General features: G+C 40.7%; 1 protein-coding gene across 2 annotated transcripts in view; it reads right to left on the bottom strand.

The window, feature by feature from the left end:
• The window catches only part of LOC149224278 (putative rhamnogalacturonate lyase B), a 441,880-nt gene that overhangs the window by 400,081 nt on the left and 14,572 nt on the right, over nt 1-27,227 (bottom strand). Inside the window, exon 3 of one of the 2 annotated variants that reach the window (XM_089386060.1) lies at nt 13,667-13,786. The exons of the other annotated variant lie outside the window; for it this stretch is intronic. Coding sequence (XP_089242186.1) covers nt 13,667-13,786 — 120 coding nt within the window. The remainder of the gene's footprint in view (nt 1-13,666; nt 13,787-27,227) is intronic. 2 annotated transcript variants of the gene reach the window in all.

Raw genomic sequence — 27,227 nt, 5'->3', positions numbered from 1 at the left:
CACATCTCAATGTAATGCCACTGTGTTAAAATTGGCAACTAGGGCCAAACTCCATGTGGGTCATCTTAGTTATGGCAGCTGATATTTTTCTTGGATTCCTCTCGTTGAGAGGTGTAGGATTGATCTAACGATCATCCGATTCCGACAAGTATATATGGAGATATGAATTTATTTGTATTTACTTGACAATTTGTCAAGGTTGGCCAGCAGCTAAATGTGTGGCACGCATCCTCAACGTTTCATATAAATAGAAGTGAGGTTGAGGCATTATTCACTCATCTCATCTCTCACATTCTCTCTCTCCTTAGTTGATTGGGTTTACACACAAAGGAGCAGCTCTCACGTGGGAGGAAAGAGGATGCAGAAGGACGAAGTAGGAGGACGCAGAAGGACGCAGAACTATTTCACTGCATTGACCAGAGCTGCAAATGGTATCTTTGACCAGAGTGGACTTGCTTGAAGTGCGGTTTTGGTGTGGATGTCTGTCCTAGGCAGGCCACAGATTTTGGCACGCAAATTGAGGCATTCTAACGTCAGGTTTGACCAGAATTAACTGCCCTAATTTCTGGCAATAGGTTGACTTTTGTTGACTTCATTTGACTGGGTTTTTCAGACTGTTTTTGAGCTACCTCTTCTTGTTGTTGGAGGACGAGTTGACTAGGATATTGACCAAGCTTATTGGAGGTCAATTCTATCTTGTTTGACCAACTTTGACTTTGCTGGTTAGGGTTTGTTGCTTTTATCATAAAATTACAGATTTGTATATTTGTACTATTTCTCTCTCTGTTGAACTATTGAAGATTATAGAAGAATTGATCAAAGGGTTTCCCCACATTGGGGTTTGTCCTTGGCTAGCCGCCATCTCTGGTGTCTCTTGTCTTGGCTTATTTTCTGTCGATCTATTAATGTTCTATCAACATTTTATTTTATGTTAATATGATTGCTAAATAATGGCTAATAAGAAGAAATTGAAGTAAACTGCACTAAGCATAGAACATACCATAAATTAACACACTGGGATCATATAGAAGGTTTTTGGTATGGATTGGTTGTACCTTCACGGGACCAAAGTAGATTGTTACGACAAGGCTATTGAGTGTCTGGATGATACTGGGGAAAAGAGAATTTTGCAAGGAAAGAAGAAGCCTACATCAATAAAGATGGTCACCGCTATGCAAGCTAGGCGCATTTGCGAAAAAGGGTATATGTTATTTGTAGTGCATATTTCTAGTGATAAAGGTAAGGATGTTGAGGATCTTGATATATTGAGCAGGTACTCGATCTTGCAGCAGTTCCAGGATGTGTTTCCAACAGAGATTTCAGAGTTGCCGCCTCAAAGACAAGTGGACTTTTCTATTGAGTTGGTACCAGGGGCAGCACCAGCATCAAAAGCACCTTACAGCATGAGCACACCTGATTTAGTAGAGTTGAAGTTGCAGCTGAAGGAAATGCTTGATAGGGGATATATTAGACCAAGTGTATCACCTTGGGGTGCATCAGTATTGTTCGTGAAGAAGGATGGTACTCTCAGGTTGTGCATTGATTACAGGCAGTTGAACAAGGTGACGATCAATAACAGGTACCCATTATCGAGGATTGATGACTTGTTTGATCAGTTGGAGGGAGCATAAGTGTTCTCGAAGATTGATCTAGGATCAGGATGCCATCAAATACGCATCAAGGAAGAGGACATCTACACGATTTTTTTCAGGACCAGGTATGTGCATTATAAGTTTGTTGTAATTCAATTCAGTTTGACTAATGCTCCAACTACTTTTAACTTTTAAGTGCTTGATGAATAGTGTGTTGCGTCCTTATCTAGACAAGTTTGTTATTGTATTCATTGATGACATCTTGATATATTCTAAGAATGAGGAAGAGCATGTCGAGCACTTAGCAGCAGTATTGAGATTGCTAAGAGAGCATCAATTGTATGCCAAGCTTAGCAAGTGCAGCTTCTTTCAGACAGAGGTGCATTACTTGGGACATGTTGTTTCCAAGGAAGGCATAGCAATAGATCCAGAAAAGATAAGGGTTATCATGGAGTAGGCAACTCCTAAAAATGTGGATGAAGTCAGATCATTCATGGGATTAGTAGGTTACTATAGGAGGTTCATCAGGAACTTCTCATGCATTGCATATCCTATTACATATTTGCAGAGAAAAGGGAAGAAATTTGAATGGACAGAGGAATGTGCAGCAAGTTTTGAGCAGTTGAAGCAGTTGTTGACAAATGCTCCAATTCTTAAGATTGCAGATCCAGATAAAGAGTTCGTGGTGTGTACAGATGCCTGCAAGAGAGGACTTGGTGGGGTCTTGATGCAGGAGGGACAAGTGGTATGCTATGAGTCTAGGAAACTGAATGAGCATGAGCAGAACTATGTGACTCATGATCTTGAGTTGGAAGCTATTATCCATGCATTGAAGATGTGGAGACATTATCTTCTTGGCAGGAGTTTGTATTGATGAGCGATCACAGTGGGTTGAGATATCTATTTGACCAACCGAATCTGAATGTCAAGCAAGCTACATGGTTTGCCACGATCAATGACTTTGACTTTGACATCAGATAAATCAAGGGTAAGGAGAACAGGGTTACAGATACATGCTAAGTTCACTTCCAAGTTTTGGAAGGAGTTGTTTGCAGGTTTGGGGACAGAGTTGGCCTTCAGTACAGCTTATCATCTGTAGACAGATGGACAGACAGAGAGGGTCAACAGGATTCTGGAGGATATGTTGAGGATGTATGTGATGCATCAACAGAGGAGATGGGAGGAGTACCTTCCATTGATTGAGTTTGCTTACAACAATGGTTACTAGGAGTCACTGAGGATGAGTCCGTTTGAGGCATTGTATGGGCGGAGTTGTAATACTCCCATCAGCTAGAGTGATCCAGTGAACAGGGTATTTATAGGACCGGACATGTTGGCAGACATGGAACAAGAAATGCAGGTTATAAAGAAGAATCTAAAGGCAACACAAGATAGGCAGAAGAGTTATGCAGACCAACACAGGGAATTTAAGGAGTTTCAGGTTGGGGAGCATGTGTATTTGCGCATCAAGCCCAAGAAGAGCTCCTTGAGGATTGGATCATGTGCCAAGTTGGCACCACGGTATTGCGGGCCTTTTGAGATCCTTGAGAGGATTGGACCAATGGCCTATAGACTTGCACTGCCTCTGACAGTGAAAGTCCATGATGTTTTCCATGTTTCATTGCTTAAAAGATATGTAAAGGATGTTGATCATGTTATTGATTGGTCTGTATTGCAAGTGGAACCAAAAGGAGAATTCCAGCCGGAACCTCAGTGCATATTGCAGCGGAAACAGCTCATGCTCCGGAATAGAGCAATCGAGCAAGTTAAAGTGCAGTGGAAGCACTTTGGGCCCAATGAAGCTACATGGGAGATGATTGATCAGATGCGGGCTATGTATCCTTCATTGTTTTTCAGTTGAGGCAAGGCAGTTTTGGTATATATACATATTCATGTATGGATGTTATTACAAATACCGCAATGAGTTGTGTTATAAAGCTCCAATCAGCAGTATGAATGTCATGTTGTCATGTTTTTCATGATGGTTTTGCTTTTGAGCAGGTTGTTCATTGTAAATATTGCAGCGAGCTAAGTTATAAAGCTCCATGGGCAGTATCTTATGCTTTTCAGCCGTTTTGCTAATTGTAGGTGTCATAGAACACCGACGATGGTGTTCCCCTAAGGGGGAGGGGTCTGTAACAGCCCCGGGTCAAAAGTTCATGTAGTAAAAGTTAATAAAGGAAAAATAAGACCAAGGTCAAGGGACACTTATTCCAAGTTGAATGTTGGAAAAAATATCCTAGTGGGCATCACTTGGTGTGTCTATGGCTAAGGGGAAATTGGCAAAAGCAATAGCAAAGGCTTTGAAAAGGCAAAAATGTATTATTGGCATTTTATTTATGAAAATAAAGGAAATTAGGAGAAAAGGGAGGTGAAAGGTTACATGTTGAATGTGAGGAGGAAATTGAAGGAAAATAGAGGGAAAATGAAGAAATTAGAGGCATCAATAATAAAAAGATATCAGAGCATCAATTGGTAGCTTTTTGTCAGTTTAGTTTTGGAGTTAGACTTTGGGAGGAGAAGAGTACCAAGAGGAGAAGGAAAGCAAGCAAGAGGGGAAAGCAAAGGAAGGACAAGGAAGGCAAAGGAAGCAAGGATCAAGTAAGGAAAGGTTGGATCAGGCAGCTTCAGCAAGAATACTTGCAAGTAAAAGATTGCATGTATGGTTTCCTAGTTGGTTTTGGCATGCATGACATATGCATGTGTGTATTTTGGTTTCTTTGTTGTCAGTGGCATGGATTTTGCCGAGTTTTGACAGTGGTTTTAGCCTTGCCTTGCCATTTTCGGATAGCCATGGTGTGATGGGATTCATTCTTGGTTGAGCTTTGGATTGTCGGAAGGTTTTGGATCCAAGTGAGGTGGTCTCAGGAAAATCCCAAGGGCTGGGGGTGGAGATGGTTTTCTCCGGGAAAGCCTAAACAGGTGGGTGGAGACAGGAAAAATCCTCAAGGGATGGTGAAAGAATTCTAAGGCATCCAAACTCAGTTTGGTTTTGTGATCTTGGGACCGCTTTAGGTGAGATCACGGTATGGTGAGGGTGGAGGTGGTTTAACCTCTGAATTCTGGTGGTGGATTTGCAGTCCATTTATTCCTTGACCTCTGCCTCCCATCCTCTCCAGACTTGGGACAATTTCCGCCAGGCCTTGGGAAACCACTTTTATCCACTAGGGCATCGACAAAACTTGATGTCTAGATGGTTGCAGCTTCGACAACAGAATGGTCAGTCAGTGTAGAATTACATCGACCTCTTTTTCAAGCTCCATATCCACCTCCACATCCATGATCCAGAAGGGGTACTTATACCCAAATTTCATTATGGTCTATTAATTATGTTTCAAGAGAACTTGAGCCCTTTTACAGTACCACCTTGGACAATGCCTTTCTACGGGCTCTTGTTGTTGAGCGCAAAGTGTCTCCCTAGCTTCGATCTCCTCAATCTTGCCCTACTCCTTCTTCCTCTTCCAACCCTGCGTCACCCACCTCTCCCAAATCTTGACCTTGGTGTACCTTCCACCGTTCTCATTTTCACTCTTATGCTGAGTGTCGGGCACTCAAGAGTCAACATCCTACTAAAGCACTCTTTGCTTATACTCTTGAGGCCTCCACTAGTACTCCCTCGCCTTCTAAAGTATTTTCACTCAATAATAATATAGCCCCTGACCCTTCCTTGCTCCTCATGACTACTGATGATGATGCGACCTCCACGACCCCCCTATTTACTCACAATTGTAAAATGAAACACATTCTTGCTATGTGGATTCTGGACAATGGGAGTCAGTAGAATCTTGTCACTCAAGACCTGGGGCAGCACCTTGATCTCCCCACCACTCCTCACCTAATGCCTTATCAACTGGGATGGGTCCATAAGGATGGCCCTTGCATCATGGTGTCCTAACGTTGTGTCATCGCTTTCGCTATTGGTCCCTTTCATGATACCATGGTCTACGATGTGTCTCCTCTTGATTGTGCTGACCTTCTACATGGCATTCCCTATCAAACTCAACGCCAAGCTATCTATCACACCCGCACTAATCAGTATCACCTTCAGTAAGATGGTCGGACATGCTTCCTCACCTCTTCTGCGCTAAAGACTCCTACTCTCCTTTAAAAAAATGAGGCCATTCACCAAGTCATTCTTAACAAATGCATCTCTCTGTGTCTGGTGTGCCTTATCGAACCTGATAATACTACCCACCCGGTTCCATAGGACATGGCCCCTTTAATCTTTGAGTTCGCTGATGTCCTTGAGCCTCCCATAGGCCTCCCTCCTCCTTGTCCCATTGAACATACCATCGATCTCATCCTTGGAGCATCTTTACCCAATGCCCCCTCATATCGCCTTGCTCCTCGTGAGGCTGAGGGGATTGAACACCAACTCCAGGAGCTATTGTAGTTGGGCCATAACGAGCCACAGTCGTCTCTTTGTGCCTCTCATGCCTTCATCATTCCGAAGAAGTAGAAGTAGATCAATGAATGGTGCCTTGTGACTGACTACTAGGCCCTCAACAAAGCCACTGTAAAAAACCGGTACTCTTTGCCCTGGATAGATGATCTGCTAGACCACTTGCATGGGGCTCACTTCTTTACCAAGATGGATGTGATTGTTGTCTACCATCAAGTTCAGATGGATGCTTCTCACATTTGGAAAACAACTTGGTTGTTTATGGATTGGCTTATCCCATGAGATCCCACATTCATGCTTGGAATATGGCACGAGGGTGATTGGCTGAAAGAAAGATTTGGTTCAGCCCAATCTATGGTCGGGTGGTACATGGAAGTCCTTGACTTGGTTGGTTTTTGCATATGGTTAATAAGAGCTAAGTTCCTCTTGTTTTAATGAGTAAATGTACTTGTTATTATGTAGCTTAAATGGTTGTACTCTCATTGTTATTTATCTAGTTATATGTTGGTTATAAGCATGGTTAATTGACAGTTCTAAGTATGGCTCTTGTCACATCTCATTTCATGAAGGTGCGGTTAATAAATGTATGAACTAATTGGTGTTATGATAGCTATTGTGAGAAGGTATTGGCCCTTCTTGTTTAACTTCAGATAAGTTTTCAAATCCTTATGTTTAAATATGCATTCATGACTTGTAGGTTGCATGTTTACCATATGTTTGACAGAATTTCAGTCCTAGTTGGGAGGAGTCGGGTCAAGTCCTTGTTCAATTTTTGGTTTATAAGCTTTGTTTCTATGTCATTTACCTTTTTTGGAAGTTTCATTGAGTTCCGGGCAGAGGCCTAAGTCCTGGCCCTAAAAAAGTGGCTTAGAATTCGGGGTCGTTGGCATAGAACTGACTAGAAAATTCCAAAATCGCATGGAGGCCGGCTTATCAGGGCAACTGGAGGGCTACAGTCGCTTGCATGCCTTGGCAAGGGAGCGGTTGGGGCTCTAGATTAGTGAAAAAGAGAGTTAGCTCAGGGGTTGGACACCTGGAGGGGTTGGGTTATTCCTGGAGGTCCTGTAGCACCTGAGGGAAGTCAGTAAGGTCTTAAGTTGTCAACTCCATTTCCTTAAGGTCATATAGGAGGCTCAGTCTTACCATAGTGACCCCCAGCTCATGTTTACCCTAGGTAAACCGGTACAAGTGGGTAAATGTGGGAAGAGGCGATTACAAGTCTCTAGTGCGTGAAGATCAACCATAAGAGAGAAGGTTTTGTAGAGCAAGTCAAGGAGGCAGCAGAGGAACAATTGTGTGCTAGAAGGTCGAGATCAAGCGAGATCAAGGCCGGTCAAGATCAACTGTATCAGCTAAGATTTGAGAGAGAAACAGAACACTTTCTCAAAGAGACAAATTACTTTGTAATAGATCCAAGTGCTCAAGGACAATCAATAAAATAGTCACATCAAGCAAGCAGGTTTTCCCTTATGGGTTCTTGAGAAAAGTGTGTCAATTTTTGCATGTGTTTTTATCTCTTTGTTTTTTATTTCGCTGCATATGAATTGTTAGGGAACTTTGTATCTTGGTGAAAATTAACTAGCTTCAGTTTTCAATTATTCATCTAAGTAGTTGCAAAGTTTCATCGAAATTTAACATGGTATTAGAGAAGAGATCAATATAAAGGCCAGCGACAAATTGACCAGTTGGTGGACAACGCAGATCAGGGATAAAGCTTGCACTAGAGTTTTAAAGAGGAGTACGAACGGGAATTTTTTTTGGGGCCGAGAAGACTGACAATTTTTTTCGTGAAAAGAAAAAAAGGGGCGTAAAAGAAAATGGCCATTTTTTTTTAAATGAAAAAAAAAAATTAAAATTAAAAACAAAACAAAAGTCAAAGGCCATGGGTGGGGGTTGTTGCTCAACTGTCTAAGCAGCCCATAGTAGCCAACGTACAAGTCAACCAACCGCAAGGTCGTGACAATCGTGTAGACGAGGTCAGTGAGGAAGGGCCACAAAGGATGCAACATCGGATCGAGGAGAATGGGCAGTTGGGAGCGCGAAAGAGACACAACAGCCAGCAACAAGTTTAGCTTAGGTAGACAACTCAGCAGGACGCAATAGAGGAAGAGTCAGAAGGCTACAAGACAAGACCAACGCGAAGGTGCGTGGGAAAATCTGATAGCCTCAAGTACAGTAGATTAGCAGCAACGCACAGCCATGGCAAGCAAACACAGACAAGCGGACCGAGCGCAAGGACATGTCATCGAAGACAACGGGCAGCGGGTCGAAGGCAACCAAAGGAGCCGTAGTGGTACAGAATAGCCACAACATAAGCATAATGGGTTGCGGCAGCACAACAACATATGGGACAAACACAAACAGTTTCGAGCATCAGTAGATTTTGGGAATCAGCACACAGGAGCAAGGTTGACATTGACAACAACAAGGAGGAGCGTCAACATACGCGATTGTTGTAGCCAACAGTTGGCACAGTAGCCATGCAAAGGAATCGACCCATGGAAATAGGGGTCGCATCCAAGGTGCGCCAGTGTAGGGAGGCTCAATAGTGGGTGGCAGCCCAGAGGTAGTAAGGAGTTGGACCAAATTCAATGTCTACCAAGGGTTGCAGATCAAGGCATCCAATAGGGGAAAAGTGTGGAGAAGACAAGACTGTCAGTGGCAGCAAGGCCAGCAAGGACTGACAGCCAGTAGAAATTGTTGTACTAGGCTCATAGAGTAAAAGCAATGAGACAGACAAGGTTGGCAACAAGAGAGCTATCAAAGTCTGTTAGGTTGAGTGTCAGCCAATCACCAAGATAGCACGAATGTAAATGTGAGGCCATACAGGTCATACGACAACATAGTCAATAGATGGGCACAATTCAAGTTGAGCGAGGCTTTGGAGCCCAAGTTTGTGGATGCAGTAGCTAGCAAAGAGTTGCACGCAGTGTTATTGTGCAGGAGTCATTGGATAGGGGATCTTAGGTGACAAGCATGGGCCAACAGTGGTTGACTGGGCTGGTAATAGCTAGCAACAAGGTAAGAAGGACAGTACCAAGTTTGCCAGCAGGATTGGCAAAGGTTAACCCTCAGACAGAGAGGGGGAGACCATACTAATTAGGGGATTGGCAGCAAAACTCGTGGGTGTCTCAAAGGATCGAGACAGACACACAACCATGCTAGAATGACTTAGCACAGGATTGAGGTTAGTGGATAGTAGAGCATCCAGTCACATGACAGGTTCTCTGCTCAGGTTCCAGATCAGGTAGCAAGGAAGTCTTCTAGTTCAGATGGAGCAGTTGCAACAGCGGATAATGTGGTAGTGTTAAAGACAAATCTAGGTGGAAGAGGTTCTTCCAAAAGTACCTTCCTCACTAAGAGAGAGTGTTGAAAAAGTAGTGACCAAGGTCTTCTAACTTGTGCCTTAGCCAATGAAGACCTCGAATTGTCCTCGTGAGTTAGACTTCAGTGATGGTGATTTTATTTCCAGTTTACTGGAATAATCATCAAGTTAGCATGTGTAGAGTTGGAGCTTCAGTTAAGTGGAAGTCTTCATCAGTTTGACTACAGGATTGGTTGGCAGATCGAGTTAAGTTAGAACAAGTTGGGTCTTCAGTCTTGATTGAAGGAAAAGCGAGTTAGATCTCCAGTGTTGATTGGAGAGAGCACGAGTTAACAACTCCAGTGATGATTGGAAGGAGAGCAAGTGGCATTATCAGTTAACTCGTTATCAGAGCTTGAGTTCTATATTTGAACTAGCCTATTCAGCATGGATCAAATCTATAAAGGAAGGACAAAGGCACAAGTAAATTACAATTGTTTTGTGCACAAAGGATTGTGACAAGACAAAGCTCATGAGTTTGTGAGAGAGAGCCTAGATTGTGGAGTATCCTAAGAAATAGGAGCCACAAGTGCGCTAGGATTTAGGAGAACCGGTTATGTGCAGACAAAAGGAGTCTCTAGTGCGCGAAGATCAAGCAAAAAAGAGCAGGTTTTGCAGACCAAGTCAAGGAGGCAACAAAGGAACAATGGTGTGCTAGAGGGTCGAGATCAAGCAGGATCAAGGCCAACCAAGATTAATTATATTAGCTGAGATTTGAGAGAGAAGCATAACGCTTTCTCAAAGAGACAAATTGCTTTGTAATAGATCCAAGTGCTCAAGGACAATCAATAAAATAGCCACATCGAGCAAGTAGGTTTTCCCTATTGGGTTCCTAAGAAAATTGTGTCAATTTGTGCTTGTGTTTTTATCTCTGTGTTTTCTATTCTGCTGCATATGAATTGTTAAGGAACTTTGTATCTAGGTGAAAGTTAACTAGTTTCAGTTTTCAGTTATTCGTCTAAGTAGTTAAATTGCCCATGAAAATTCCATTGTCCATTGCATAGGTAATTGCTTGAGTTTTGGTGCTAGGGCATCAAGATTTCAACATCCTTAGAAAACCTTTGGCTAATCCATCACATCATAGACTCCATGATCCCAAGGAACAAGGAACTGGCCTATTTGTTGATGATGAAACCCTTCCTTTATCCATCAATTCTTCTCTCTCTAATTTGGCCCCTTTAAAGCCAAGCTCACTATGGCTTGGTATGAATCCTTAGGCAAGGTAGATTTTTGGCATTGAAGAGCCTAAATATCAAGAGGAGTGTATTTGCCACAAAATCTCTTCTTTTGGTGGACATCAACTCCAATCTTGTCCATAAACTTCTTTGCCCTAGTTGTTTGCCCTAAGGGAAAACCCTAGTTTTGTGTTGCTTTAACTTGGGGGCTTGTTTGAGGGATTCATGTGCTTGAATCTTGTTGATATATACCTTTGGAAACCCTTTCTCCTCATCTTAGCCTTGGGTATCCCAACTCTCAACCAATCAATCAAACCCTAGGTTATAGATTGCTTTCTTCTAGGGCTTTGCAAGGAAAGTGAATTGCCTCATCTCTTGTGTGGAACCTTGTACTTAAGTTGAGCCTTTCCCTTGAAAGCCTTAGGTCACCTTTCACCTTAAATCTTAGAAAACCTATTAGGTGACCTTCTCACAAACTGGAATCCCTCCCATCGGTGATAATCTGTAGAGAGTAGGAGGTTTTCGTTGTGGTGACAGTGGGCCACTACCCCATGGTTGTCACTTGGTCGAGTCTTAGCCTTGTAGGGTACCCCTCTCCAAGGCCTGCTAGATTTTGCGACAACAAGCCAGGAGGATTATCTTGGACGTAGTGAAGGACCATATTATTCCTCATATATCCGAGAAGAAAACAGTCAGAGAAATGTGGGAGGCGTTGACCAAGTTATACGAAAGCAACAACGAGAATCAAAAAATGGTGCGCAGAGAGAAACTCAATGACACCAAGATGTCCAAGAACAAAACCATTTCTTCTTATCTCACCAAAATATATCAAGTACAAGATGAGTTTGTTGTATTAGGGGAGAAAGTTTTCGACTCAGAATTGGTAAGGACAACTCTGAACGGGTTCACAAAGTAGTGGGGTGCCTTCATTTTAGGAGTCGCGACACGAGATAAACTCCCAACCTGGGATAGGTTGTGGGATGACTTCACCGAAGAGGAGACTCGTGAGGAGGCTCTTCATGGCAACTAGGTAAAAGGTGAAAGGGATGAGGAGAACGTTGCTCTTTCAAGTCATGTAAGAAAGTGCAAGAGAGTTTCCAAGATGAACAAAGGAGAGGGCGGATCTTCTCAGGATGGAAAAAATAAAGATATGAACAAATTCAAGTGCTTTGCATGTCAAAAGACAGGCCATTATGGGAGTCAATGTCCAAACAAAAAGAAAGACAAAGGAAAAGCATAGATTGCAACATCAATTGAGATACAGATTTTGCAGCAAAGTTTGATGAGTTCTCATTGGTGGTTGCTTGTCTTTTTGGCACTAGTTTTAGAAGTGCCCAGAAAGTGGACAACAATGCAAGGTTCATAGATAATGGAGCATCTCACGATATGACGGGAATGAAGGATGTGTTCCTTAGTGTTTCAGAGACAAATTCAGACATGCATGTGAGAGTTGGTATGAGTACCATACGTGTAGTGAAAAGGGTTGGAACAATGATATTCCAGCTGAAATCAGGAGGATCTCTAGAGGCAGCAGAGGTGTTATATGTCCCAAGGCTGAAGACGAACTTGCTCTCAGTCTCAGCTCTAGAGGACACAAGGTACGATGTTGAGTTCCAGAAGGGACAAGTATTCATATGTTCAGAGGGAGCTACCCAAGACACAGCAGTCAGGCTTGGTGTCAGGAAGGGTAAGTTGTACAGCTTGTAGGGCCAGCCTATAAGCAGATCCAAGGGGATCTTGGATTAAGGATCGATGTTAGTGACAGGGATTGGGCATAAAGCTTTGAAGATTGTGTTGATACCGGGGACTTAGCGTTCTAATATGGCAAATGGGAAATAGGCCTCTTCCAAATCTATCAAGACCAATTGGTATGAGCTAACATTGATGGATGCTTAGGAGCATGATCCTAGGAGCATGGTTGGGAGAAACAGGTCTTCAAAGCAAATTCTGAAGCAATTAATACGGAAATTTTCCAATTCAAAGAGAGCAGCTACAACAACAGATGACGTGGTGGGATTGGAAACAGATCCAGGTGGAGGAGGTTCTTCCAAAGTACCTCCCTCGCTAAGAGGGAGTGTTGATTTTTGTAGCTCGAGCAGGTACTTTTGTACCTGCGGAAGGTCTTCTAGCAAGAAGGTCCTTGTTTTGCCTCTCTAGGAGCTTGCATGTGACACATGGATTTTCCATGTTGAATGCATGTGACATGCAGAGTGTACAAATGAGTTGCATGCAAGTGGATGTGTTGTATGTGACATGCATGAAATGCAAGCTAAATTTATCACCAATACTTAAGTTAAAGTAAAGAAAGCTAAAGATAAGAAAGTTAACTAAATTTAATTCATGTATCTTCATTTAACTTGATGAGCTAAATTTGGCTGTCAATCTTAGCTTAGAAAAGTTATAAATTGAGCCTAAGGGTTGAGCCAAAGATACAACGGCAGCACAAGATTGAGAGCAATGTCTCAGTGAGTGAGTGTTGGGTCCAAGGGAGTGCAGAGGGGCTGAAGATCCATATCTACAAGAGAGCAGATCTGTTGGATCAAATCCAAAGTATTATAATCTGTATTTTCTAAGTTGGACCATTGTACGAAGATGGGAGCCCAAGTAAGTTTTGAGTTCTATTAATGATGAATTGATTTGTTGGGCAAAACTTTGTTTGTGATTCATGTGATTCAGATCATAATTTGCTTTAGCTAAATATTATTTGTTAGGAATCTAGCTATGTGTTTGTTCAGTGATTTATTGCTTGGAATTAAATATGTTGGGTTTTTCTGAAATCTAACAGTTCATATTCCATAGAGGCTATTACTTGTGCCCGTGTCGAAGTTGGTACAGTTTAAGCGAAGTTGCAACCTTAAAATTGGTTTGAAATCCTAATTCTAAATCAGTTAGACAAGGTAGACAACAAAATGAAAAAAATGTATGTCAAAGTTACTTCATGAGTAATAGAAAAAATTCTCCCACCAATAAGCTCCTTATCATCCATTGTAATAAGGATCAAAGCCAACATGTTCATTCAAAGCAAAAACAACACAATACCTTCCTTTGCGCAAGACAGATAAGGATAAGCATAAGAAAAAATTTCCCTTGCAATATTTTTAATCGCGGGAAAATTGAAAAGATACAAACTAACCTTTTGTCTATATTTAGTGGCACCATCTTCCAACTGCTTGAAGGATTGTATGGCCTGAGGAAAGAGACTTCAACCTTATCCTTGTTAGCCTCGACCACTTTAAAAAATATCGCACTTGGCCTGCAAACAAAATTATAAATCGCAACGGCTAGTTATCACAAGTATAAAAAATGGCGCTTATTAATAAAATTGCATATTCAAAGGTATTAAGGACTATCCAAACATATCCAATTTGTGAAAGAAAAAAACATGTCTTAAAATTTTATATTGACTCTAACTAGGTTGCATTGCATGCAAGCTTGCCTGCCTTCTTACATTGTATGAAGTTGCGGTTGTAGGGTGTAACAAGGAACAATTAGTAACAAGTGCATTTCCAAAAACTAGGATGACCATACAAAACCGAAACAAATGTGAGCATACAAGTGCATTGTTTCCATCAAGTTGCATCATTAATATATGTATAAGTGGGTAATGACTTCACTCAAACAAAACAAATGGTCGCTCATTAAAATGGGAACACATTTCTTTCAAATTGGGGAAATTCACGTCAAAACCATTTAACATACAATGTAATTAAAGAAAAAGGTAAAGACAACTATCATATATCATCCCAGAATCCATGCATCAACCCAAAATCAACACAATAGGACTTCAAAAGCAATATTATCCTTATACAAACATCATAAGGTCCCTTTATCCAAGTGATTCTAAGAGGATCATAAGGTCATTATAGAAAAATAGTAAATACAAAGTGAATTCCCTTCTCATGCAAAACTTCAACAAGAAAATCACTAAAGTTGGAAAAATGATACCTGAAAATAGTAAAGTTATATTCCACCTCTAGAAATCATTCCTCTTCTTGATGTAGAAACACTTCATTAATGTGTAATAAATTCAGGGATATGCAGAGATGTGATACACAATGAGAATAGAATGATGAAATGACAAAGAGATAGGAGCATGTTTACCAATTTTGTGTCGCTAGACACCCTACTAGCTGATTGATCCATGTATTAGAAAGACTTCCCCATAATGGTCCCTATAGACATGAATTATAAATATTGTATTCCCCTTTATTTGTTGTCACCAACCTCATTTCATGGACATATGGAGACTACCAATTTCAGAAAAGAGATGTTCTCTTATCTAATCTTCTCTCTCTTATAATTAATTTTCAGCTATCTAGTTAGGCACAACATTTCCTCTTTGTGCAACATTTAACTACTCAATTTTTCTAACATTGATGATAAGACTTTGATCTACCTGAGGTTGTGTCTTCACACTTACAATATCAAACTAATTTCATAAAACTAACCTGCAGCCTGCACACAAGGTCTTGTACCCAAAAATAATGCGGGTCAATCATAGCCTAGAAAGAGGTAGGCCACAATGAGGAAGTCAAGGCCAATTGCAACCTATTATCCCTATTTCAACAGGGGTACTCCAGAACTATTTGGCCACACCATATAAGCGCAAAGGATGTGTGGTAAATCTGCCTCCATCCGATGAGCGGAGACTGTCTGGGGTGGGTAGGAATGCATTCCCCTCAGCACTACCAACTTCCCATCTGGGCCCGTAAACTCCATCACTAACTTCTACCAGTCAGTGGTGACCCTCCCCAATGAGTACAACCATTGGACACCCAACACCACGTTGGTGTTTGGAACATCAACCACAAAGAAATGGTCAGTGACAGAGTAGTTCCCCATCGTCAGAGTCAAGCTGGGAACATACTTTGTGCACTGCATCGTCCGATCTCCTGGCACCAACACTGAGAACCCCTCAAATGTCTCTATGTGAATGCCCCTCTGCTCCACCATCTGGGCATCAATAAAGTTGTGGGTGGCCCCAATGTCTACTAAGACTGACACATGCTGCACCTGAACAATACCTCTGATCCTAAGTCTCAAGTACTTCAGAACTCCCCGAAGGGAAGCGAGAACTCCCCCAGATGGAGCGAATGGTCCTCCTCCATGGGGTGGTGGTGGTGCTCCCCCTAATGACTGCGCCCCCTCATCTCCCTAGTTTGTGCCTAGCTCAATCTCCTCATCCGACTCACTATCTGAATACACCTCAATGTAATGGGCCTTGCCCTTGGTGCACTTGTGCCTGGGTGCCCAAGGCTCCTGGCACGTGAAGCATAGCTTCCTCCTCCTAAGATCCCTCCTAGTCTCCTCATCCAAATGGCCACGTCCACCCTCCCTCTGAGGTGGGTAAATGTCTCAGTTCCCCTGTGGGGTAGTAGGTCTGGTGGGTACCAAGGCCCTGGTCTTGGGCATTGTGTCAATCATGTCCCAGGTCCTGGAAATAGCGTCCAATAAGGACGTGGGCTTGTAGGCCCTCACCCAACCACGCAATGGCTCAGCTAGCCCCTCCACAAATAGCATAATCAACCAGGCCTCTAAGATATTCGACACCATCACGGCAAACCTCTAAAATTCTGAGATATAGATCTCTACGTTGTATGTCTACTTCAGGTGGGCCAACTCCCTGAAATGTAGCTTAGGGTCCTTCCTCTCGAATCTCTCAATCAATCTCCTCGTGAACATGGTGTAAGAGGTGATGTGAATGTGCCCCAGTGTAATCAGGTTGTGGTACCACCACTCCTGTGCATCTCCCTCTAGATGTAGCATAGCAAACCAGATAGCATCCATCTCTCGCATGGGGTTCAAGTGAAAGTAAGTGTCTAGCTTTTGAACCCATGCCCTGGCTGAACTCTTAGCCGACCCATCATAGTTGGGGAGTGTGACCTTCCCCGCTATCTTTTGCACCTCCTGACTAGACTACCCCCCTCTATAGTGGGTCCCAACCCTAGTGGTATGTCTCTCCTTGAGGTGGATGTACTCCCCAAAGGACATCACTCTCTTGATCCTGGGGTCTAGTCCCTCGTACTCATCAATACCCAATGCAACTAAGTTAACCAAATCCACAATTGGGTCTGGCTCCCTCTCATGCTCTAGCTCGTCCACAAAATGAAGCATTGTGAGACAGCCTACCTGGCCACGCAGAGGGTGTGTGGGGGTTGGAATGTACTGGCCTCCCTGGCCTTCCCCTGCTCTGGAACCCCCATCACCTTAGGGTTATGCCTCTAGCCTCCCATTCCCCTGTAGGCCCATCACCTGCTGCATCATATCCATCCTCATCTGGCCCTGTCTCAACATCTGCTAGGATGTCCTCAACAGCTCCGTAAGGACCAGGTTTTGTCCTCGCTGTCTGGATTGTTCATTTCCCTCTAAGTTCTCCTGGTTCTCCATTCCCCTTCTAACATTCTCCAACTCAGTATCTAAAAAAGGGTCTTGTACTCCCTCTCTACCTTGACCTCTACCTCTTCCTCTTCCACGGCCCCTTTGGAAAACAACACCTTGGTACCTAGGAGGCATCACCTACTCTTGTTCCCCACTCTGGCCAGGAACATGCTCTGATACCACTGTAATATTCCTAATAGAAATGTAAAATACCAAAGACATGCACTAGCTACAACATATGAACAACCATAAAAATTCTGGAAATAACACATGCAACAAGAATTAAAACCCCATAATGCAGCAACAAGGAATCTGAGCCATTTTATTGATAAATCATGGAATTTTGGTTACAATAGGGAGTGGAAAGAGTGCACCTGGGCTTGCTATGAAAGCAAGCAAATACCCAGGTGAATATAGCTGAAAACCCCCACGCGAATGGATCCAATAGGCTGTACGCTGCACCCAGAAAATTATTTGCACTGTTGTTGTAGGCAAACTGGAATTTGAGGGCCCAAAACACCTCCAAAAATTCTGCAGAATTAGGCATGTACTCCTTGAGAATAGTTCAGCAAAACCCAAAAAGGAATTGGGCTAACTCTGACCTCCCGGAATTACCTAATTTTTGGTGCTACGCCCTCCCTAGCAGAAACTGCATCCTCCACAACCACTGTTGTTGAATATGTCACTTTCTCCACTCTAACAGTTGTAGGAATGTTCTAAAAATTTCACCCAAAAGAATGGAGTGAGTTTCTTCCCAAAATCTAGCCCAAGTGAGATGAACCCGGCTCCACGAATTTTGCCCAGAAACTCTACTACGCAGGCCCTAAAATGGCACGTTTGCTACTCACAAAATCTGCAATGCTTGGCCCTGAAAATCTCCACAAATGTTGGTCCAATCTGAGTGTAATTTCTGCTAAATTCCCCAGCCAAAACACCCCTCTTATCTCCCTCAACTCAGTAGTGCAGACTTGACTATTGCATCCTCCCTGGAAGTCGAACTGGCTAAGGAATGGGTTGCATTATAACACGACTCCGGCAATTTTCACCATCCCACTAAATTCAGAAATTCCTCCTTAGGGTGGCACTCAAAGTCCACTAAAAGAGAGGCTGGAATTTCTCCTTGGAAATTCCTATGCTCAAAGCACCAGTTGACTTGGCTATCAGCACAAGCAAACTCTAAGTTAGATGAATGAACAAGGAACCCCAAAAATGAGTTTGTCTTTGCCTTTTGTAGCTGCTCTCCTCCTCCTCATGTGGTCCCCACCAAATCGAGCCCCTTGATCATTTTTCCCTCCATGTGGGTCGAATTCCTCCTAAGGGTTCGATTTTCCCTTTTGTGTGGCCCCCACAACTCACCCTTTGATTTTCGACCCATTTTTCCTAAGTTGTCTTCCTTTCCTTGCAAAATTTAATTTCCAAAACTCCCAAGGCCAAGTGCCAAAATAATTAAGTAGGAAACAGAACTGCAAAATTGACAATACTCCTTAGATAAATTTAATTATTGGGGATATGACATTTTGTTTATTTCATGGTATGTATGCCTTTGTGGCACAGCTAACTGCACCCTAGGTGGGAACTCCACCAACCAACAAAAGAGATAAGATGATAGATCAACTCAGCCTTTTGGGAAATCCTTTCCTCCTCTTGAATTCACCCTTACAAATTAGATACTCGTCTCCTTATATGTTCCTCTTCAATTTTGAATCTTGCCACATACTTATATATATGTAATTCAAAAATAGCCATAGCCTTGAAGAAACCAGAGTTTCAAAGAACATGTCCTCTCTCTTTCTCATACTTACACTATATGCTCACATCAATCCAATTTCACACAGTTTTGTACTAAAGTATGTGTCATATTAACTTATGTATTGTTATCACCGAGAAATACCTTCACTGAAAAGACCCAAAGACCGAGAAATACCTTCACTGAAACGACCCAAGGTGTTTGTATAACTTTAGGGAAAGTGCAAATGTCACCTCACACAATCCCTCCTACTTTGGGCAAGTGTTTTTCTAACCTCACATGGGTATCCCTAAGTGATTCAATGTGATGTCCCTGTTTGGCCAATTTAGTGTCCTAAATTGCTCTACATAAATTATCAATCCGGGTATTTTAAACTGATGAAGTGTAGTGCACTATATGTGCTAGATGACCCTTCTTACCTCACTATTTTTGAGTTTTATGTTGTTTTGGGGGTTTGATCTTTTAATTCCTAATGTTCTGCAGTGTACTTAACACAATCTTAAATCTACTGCTGCTAAGAATCTAGAGAAATGAAATGAGAACTAAAAGTGCTTTAGGCCAGATTTGGAAGTAAAGTTTTAACCAAGAAAATGAAAACAAAGTTTCTCTTCTTGCTATTATGATTGTTTCCAAAACATGAACCAAAAATCTATGATGAACCAAAAATGAAATACTGAAAATGAGATTACAACTACTATCTAGTCTATTGCGGAATCAAAACTTGATGAAAAACTGAAAATGGAACTACAACAAAACTAAATGAAAAACTATGACTGAAAATGAAATTGCAACTAGTCTACTATAACAACTAAATGAAGTGCTTTGTCACTCTGCTACACAATTTTGGGAGAACAACCTCCTTGTGATAGCATTTTGAGGGATTCAATACTCCATTGTTCTAAGAGAAACTAAAACTGAAAATGAAATTGCAATGAAATTAAATGAAAGACTAAGACTAAAAGTGAAATTGCAACTAATCTACTATAACAGCTAAATGAAGTGCTTTGTCACTCTGCTACACAATTTTGGGAGAACAACCTCCTTGTGATAGCATTTTGAGGGATTTCATACTTCATTGTTCTAAGAAAAAGTAAACATAAAAATGCAGAGAAAGACTCATTCATAAATGAAATATTTCACCACTTAGTTTTAAGATGAACCATCAACTGAAAGGGCTTTTGGAAACATTCACTTACAACATGAGTTACTAAACTAACAATAAAATGGCATTGACCAGTTTAATTCAAAATCTAAAAACTAATGAACAGCAAATGAAATGAATCAATCTACGCTACTGACATCAACTTCAAGCTACTCATGAGAGACTAGAAAGTAGTGAAACAAAAGAACTATTATGTGCTGAGATAAAACAGTAAACTACTCTGAGTTAGTAAGAAGATGACACAAGTTGCATTATGAACAGAGTTAGAAAATGGTTATAAGCATCATGGAAAAACACAGTGAATTTACAATTAACTATGAAAGACAAAATAAAATGTAAAATGTAACCTTAACCAATGCAGGGACCCTCTGCAAAGGTCTCGGATTATAAGCACTTAATCAACACTCCAACAACGCTTCAGGTATCCATGAAACAGAGTCTTTATATTAAAACAGAGAATGAGTTCTTCAAACTACAGAGTGGAAATCTGAACTTAATACATAAGCAAAAACTGAACTTGTTATGCGTTCTTCACATAGGTATTTATAGAGAATTATACAACTGTTTTAAAGAGAGAAATAAGCTACAGCAAAACACGTAGGCAGGCAAGTATGCGGAATTCTTGTCCTTGGTTGCTTGGAAACATAAATCTTATGGTAATGGTTGTTGGATTCCGTTTGCGCAGGTGGCAGATGAAGTTTGTGGCCTCAGGAAACTGCTTCGGATCCCATCACTAAGAAACGTGTGCAAAACAGAGTCCTGTTTGCCATAGGTTTCTATGTTTGACTTCCCTTTGACCGGAGTCTTCCTTGTCGATCTAGGCCAGATGAATAGGATACGATCCATGCCCTGCTGTTTTCCAAGCTACCCATGTAGTCCTTTTCCCCTCTTGACACCTGGAACCTACAAAAGCGTGGAAGTAGCTGCGGAATAGCCGATTAGCTGCAGAATGTGGCTGCATTCCGTAGCTAAAAGACAAAAACTTATTCAAATAGAAAACATAACAGTATAACATGTAAATCACTGAAATATACTCCTTGAGGCAATGTATAATGGTTTTTGATGATAAGGATGCATTTTTCATGGAAAAACAGAGAAGGAAGGATGAGAAAAGTAGCTAAGGGAAAGGCAGTTTTGGAACTCAACATACCCCCACTGCAAGACTATTGCATGTCCCCATGCAATCAAAATTGTGAACTCCCTCCTCCTACTGCATTTGTTCTGAGACTTCAGCCAAAACATCCAACCTCTTCTTGCTTTTCTTTGCACCAACTGCCATCCTAGGCTTCCTCATGAGAAATCTGTACTTGAGGTTAATAAGTGCCCTGTTTAGCTTCTTATTCTTCCTTTTTAGTTTTTTGTTCTTCTTGTGCCATAAACCCAAGTGAAGCATAGTGTTATCATGGATAATCTTATCCAACTTGTTCTGTTCTTTTAAAGCTTCATTTTCTCTTTGGATGTGCCTATTTAGAACTTCTAGCTCATAGATCTCCTGTTTAAGTGAGCTAGTTAAAGTCTCTTGTGATGTGGTACGCTGCTCAGGATTAGATGAAGTCCTTGGGTCCACTGATGTACTCTTTTTCTCCAATGACTCTATGTAGTCATAAATCTGCTGTTGGATTGGATCAATGCCTGGAGAGGCTCTTCTTAGGCTGCTTTCAAAGTTTTGTGGAGGAGAATTTTGTGGGCTTTGCTCATATGGAATATTGTCAAGGGACTGGGTTGGAGTTTCTTCCTCCAAATATATGAACTGGTTCTCTTTTGATTTTGCTTTCCTCACTTTTCCCTTGAGTCTAGAACTTCTCCTCAAACTTTGGGAGCCTATGATTTCTTCCTCTATAACCTGTTTCCTTTTTCCCTTCTCCTTATCTTTCTTGAGTTGATCCCTGATTTTGATTAGTCTCTTAGAAAGCAGTTGTTCATCCTCCTTAGATGATGAAGGTTCAGGAATATTTTTGTGGATTTCCTCAACCTTTTCTTTCATTTTTCTTCTCTGCTTTGTCTGCTTTCTGATCTCTGTTAATGTTTCAGAGATTGGCTCTTCTTCATTGTTTTTCTGTGCTGAAGTTTCAAGAGTGTTTTGAATGGTGAGACTGGTCTTCCTTCTCCTACTTCTTTTTGCAGGACTTCTCTGAGGCAATTCTGGAGCATCTTGGAAGAAGTTTCTAACCAAAAAGTCCTCCCATGTGTCCCCTACACTCTTTAAGTGAAATTCAACTAAAAATTTTACTAGTCCATGGTGATAAAGAGTGGTTTCTATTGCTTCAATTTTCTTTTGAACATTAGTGGCCATTCTTCTCAAACTATTCAACAAGAAAAATGGGAGATTGAGGGTTCCATCTTCAAGAAAATTCATTAACAGTCGTATGTGATATACATACATGGAACCAAACCTCCCCTCGCATGTAATAAACTTTTGCAAAATTAATAACATGCTACTCCATTTGCTCTTAAGTGCAGAGATTGGAATCCCTTTCCTAAAAACTGAAGTGTCCATACTTGGATTTTTGAGAATGACCTTCCAGGTTTCATCATGAAATTCTTTGTTCTTGAACCACCTCTCTCCTAGCCTTGGTAGCTCGGTTGCTTCAGCAATAAAGGACTCGGTAACTGCAAATTTTATGTCACCTATTTCCACGTCCATTCCATCAAACGATCTGGCAAAAGATTTGGTGATTTCTTTATGGTAACCGTTGAATTTTTCAATGAAACTCAACCAACCAGCCTTTTGTAACATTCCTTTCAGCTGAGGATAACCTTCCATGTACTTCACCCCTATGGGTTCAGTTCTGACGATGAGCCCCATCACCTCTGTTCTCTGCTATTCTTCAAAATTCCCTTCACTGTTTGAGAAATGGAGTGACTGCGTAAAGAGGACTATGTATACGACAGTGGAACAGCTGGTATATAGAAACAAAAATAACTATGGATATGGGGACAGAATGACAGAATATATATGGAAGTAAAACGACTATGAGTATGAGATAAAACCACTGTACATACAAGGTATACGAAAACAGAGTAGTTGCATGAATAAAATGTGTGGAAACAGAGTGTGCACAAGGTATATGAAACGGAGTGATTGTACACGTAAACTGTGTGAAAAACAGAGTGATTATTAGACACAGAGATTATGAAAACAGAGTGACTGTGTGCACAGGGTAACAGAGTGTTTGTATGCACGAAATATATGAAAACAGGGTGATTGTATACACAAAAAGGCTGCGGAAGTATAAGAGAAAAACTTGGTGTAATAAATGAACAATCAGGGTTTTGAAGAGTCGTATTCAAATAGGTTATGTCATGAATCTAACCGTTTAATAGGTGTGCTGGAGAAGTCCGATTAAGTATGAGTCATTGAGTTTAAAACGGAGATTGCATCATTAGACCGTTTGGCATTTAAGACAGAAGGTGTCGCGAAATCATCATGGCAATCAAACCTCATAATGATAAATCAAGGAGTCATGTGATTATACGAGTTATACAAACTTATGTTTTGTATTGCTTTTTGAAATAAGTTTTTGTTTTTACCTTTAGAACCATACCTTCCGCTTGCTAATCTCTTGTTGTTTGCTTCCACAGGTCCTTAGATGTGATTGGTCTTCAAAAGTTGTTCTCTCCTCAATTACTTGCATATGAAATATTATTATGAACTTGCCTCTTTGTGCTTGGACTGATGATCAAACTGTTGTTGCAGAATCAGATTGGCTGCAGAACAGGATTAGCTACAGAACGGAAACAGCTGCAGAACGTGGGAACAAATTATGGCTTATGGATGAATGGAATGGAAATGGATGTATGAGTGAAAATATGACAAGATGATAAATGAAAAATGGAGATGGAAGAAAGGCAAAAGTAAAACAGAGTGAAAATGAGATAAAACAATGAATTTTGCAGAATGCAAAGTGAGTCACCATTTTTTTTTTAGAAAAAGGAAATGGAAAATATAGGGTGTCAGAAGCTTCTGATTTTCACCCTGTATTTTCTGTATAAGCATGCCAATCAGTGATTGGTTTTCAACCTTATACAATTGATTTTATTTTTTCTTTTTTTTCTTTTTTTCTTTTTTCCTTTTTCTTTTTTTTTTTTAGATAGGAAAAACAAACACTAAGTTGATGGAGAAGAAAGATTCTTCTTCACCAACTTCATTTCAAAATTGTTCTGAAAGATCTTGAGGAACTCCTCCTTTGAGATTGGTTTTTGATAAATTTTCAATCTATGACCATTCACAAGGAGAGGAGTTTGACTTTCATCTATTGTTATGATCCTTACTGCTCCATTACTGAAAACTTTTTCAATCTCATATGGCCCAAGCCAATGAGTTTGAAACTTTCCTTGAAAATCTTTAAATTTTGAATCAAATAACAGTGCCCAATCTCCCTCTTGAAACTTCTTGTCCTTGATGTATTTTTCATGCCATTTAGCCCTCTGTTGCTGAACTAGACCAATCCTTTGAACAGCCTCTTGTCTGATTTCATCAAGTTCATTCAATTGCTCCAGTCTATGCTTTTGAGCTTCTGATAAATCCATCCCCAACTGGACTGCCATCTTGAAAGTTTTGACTTGGAACTCTATGGGGAACAGGACTTGTTTCCCATAAACAAGTTCATAGGGTGTATGTCCAGTTGTGTTCCTCCATGTAGTTCTATAGGCCCATAAGGCTTCAGGAAGCCTTTCTGCCCAATCTCTTCTATGTAGATGCACAGTCTTGGTAAAGATTCTTTCAATCACCTTATTTGTAGATTCCACTTGAGCATTTGTTTGTGGATGATAGGGAGTGGATTTCCTATGCTTGATTTTGTACTCCTCCATAAGCTTCTCCATCATGTTGGATGTGAATTGAGGTCCCTGATCTGTCACAATTTCTCTTGGAACACCAAAGCGAGTAAAAATATCCTCAAAAAGAAAACTAACTACAGATTTTTCGTTAGCAAAAAGTAATGCTTTGGCTTCTACCCATTTGGTGACATAATCAGGGCATACCAATACATACTTTTTTTGCTTGGATGGAGGATTAATAGGTCCAATAAAGTCTAAAGCCCATTTTTCAAAGGGTTCGATAAGTACCTGAGGTTGTAATAACATTTCATTTGAGGGAGCAGGTTTCCCCACCCTTTGGCAGTTGTTGCACCTTCTGACATATTCTTTAGCATCTTTGAAGATGGATGGCCAATAATATCATAAAGAAAGGATTTTATAGGTTGTCCTCTTGTCAGCAAAGTGTCCACCACACAGCTCATCATGATATGCTTTGGGAATATCAGGCATTTCATCTTCCCCGACACAACTTCTGATCATAAGATTTGGCCCTATTTTATACAATTCGTTTGTGATCCATAAATATCTTGCACTATCTTGAATAATCTTTCTTTTCTCTCTAGGAAATAAATGTGAAGGTAACTTCCCTGTAACCAAGTAGCTAGCAACATCTACAAACCAAGGAGTTTGAGTAGTTACTGCAAAGAGATATTCATCAGGAAACTTATCTTCAACTGGAGAGTCTTCTTTGATATTCTGAATCCTGGACAAGAAAACAGCAACTGTGTTTTGTTTTCCAGGCCTATCTAGCACAGCAATGTTGAATTCTTGCAAAATTAAAGGCCATCTTGTAACTTGCCATTAGTAATAGGTTTATTCGTCAAATATCTAATTGCAGAGTGATCTGTATGAACAAAGGTTTCATAGCCTGTTATATAGTGTCTAAACTTGTTAATTGCATGAACAACAGCTAAGAATTCTTTTTCAGTCACAGTATAATTCAACTCAATGGGAGTCAAATTTTTACTTGTATAGTAAATGGCATAAAGAATCAAATCTTTTTGTCCCAATACAACTCCTAGAGTTGTATCTGAAGCATCTGTAGAAATATGGAAAGGAAGTTTACAATTTGGTCCTCTTAAGATAGGTGCTCCAGATATTTTTGCTTTCAAAGTTTCAAATGCTAGTTGGCAATGAGGATTCCACTTGAATTCACAATCTTTTGTAAGCAATTTGAAGAGTGGAGATGTTATTTTAGTGAAGTTTTCTATAAATCTTCTATAGTATCCTGTAAATCCTAGAAAACTTCTAACATCCCTTTGGCAATTTGGAATTGATAACTTGGAGATGACTTCAACTTTAGATTTGTCAACTTTAATCCAATGTTGTTAAAAGCGCGATCGGGATTTAATCGGCGCCGGGAAAAAAGCGAAAAAAATCGTTAAAATCGGGAAAAAATCGGAAAAAATTGGGAAAAAATCGTTTGGCACAAAAATATTCATTTTTTTTCATTTTTTTTCAATTTTTTTAATGTCTAAACCATCTACAACATAAAATAAATACATTGACACATAAATATGATAAAAAAACTAATATATAAGATGTTTAATATCATTTCTAGCGCTAAAATCACACATAACATTGAATCATGTCCTGAATAGTAAGTCCTGAGTCCCAACTCAGCCTCAAAATATCAACAAAAAATATGATAATGTATCTCATCATGTCATAATGTCATATACAATAAAATGAAAGTCTAAGACTCTAATCCTATTGATTTCCTCTGCCCCTCTTGCGAGAAAATGTCACTGCTTTCCCTTTCCCCCTAGATGAAGATGCTGGTGCCTGTGGTGGTGGAAATGGCAGTGGAGTCTGACGTGCTCTAGAAGCTGAAGAAGTAGCTGTAGAAGTAGCAGCTACTGTAGGTAGACAGAGACCACGTCCTCTAGTGGTAGCCCGGGTAGGCGGTGTCACCTCCTCCTCCTGCTCCTCCAACTCCTCCTCCTCCTGCTCCTCCTCCTCCTCCTCCCCCTCCTCCTCCCCTTCATCCTGCACTAACCAATCCTCAGTGGGATCCATGAGAGGCCTCTCGGTCTCAACCCTCCATTCAGCAGTGGTGTCAATCTCATCCAATGAGATGGCATCCATATCAGGTGTCTTCTCTAGTTGCCTCACCCACAATCGAAGATTGTAGTAGACATAGACCATGTCATTAAGTCTACGGGACTCCAACCTGTACAAAGTTCATGAAATAATAATTAATAATTAATATTATAAAAAAAAATATTGTTTAATGAATTCAAAAATTTATTTGGAAATTTGCAATATTTTAAATGTTTAAGTGTTAAGTTGTTAACCTATTGCGCTTCTTGTTGTGTATTTTTTCAAATACACTCCAATTGCGCTCACATCCCGAGGAGCTGCATGTTTGGCTGAGGATGCGTATGGCAAGCTTTTGCAAAAGGGGTACTCTGCCACCATACATCTTCCACCATGCGGCTACAACAAAATTACAAATAAACATAAGAAAAAAATGGAATTTGAAGAGACAATGAAATTGAAACAAAGTTACAAACTAAAAAATACCTGGCATTTTGGCCGTCCTATCAAAGATAGCCATATCAAAGCCAAATGTGCCACCTGACATCT

Source organism: Pinus tabuliformis, chromosome Q (genome assembly GCF_031772625.1).
Source record: "Pinus tabuliformis cultivar Carrire ecotype Pingquan chromosome Q, CPIR1, whole genome shotgun sequence".
Lineage (NCBI taxonomy): Eukaryota > Viridiplantae > Streptophyta > Pinopsida > Pinales > Pinaceae > Pinus > Pinus tabuliformis.
The sequence above is the reverse complement of the archived record's forward strand: the minus strand, read 5'-3'. Positions and strand labels throughout refer to the sequence as shown.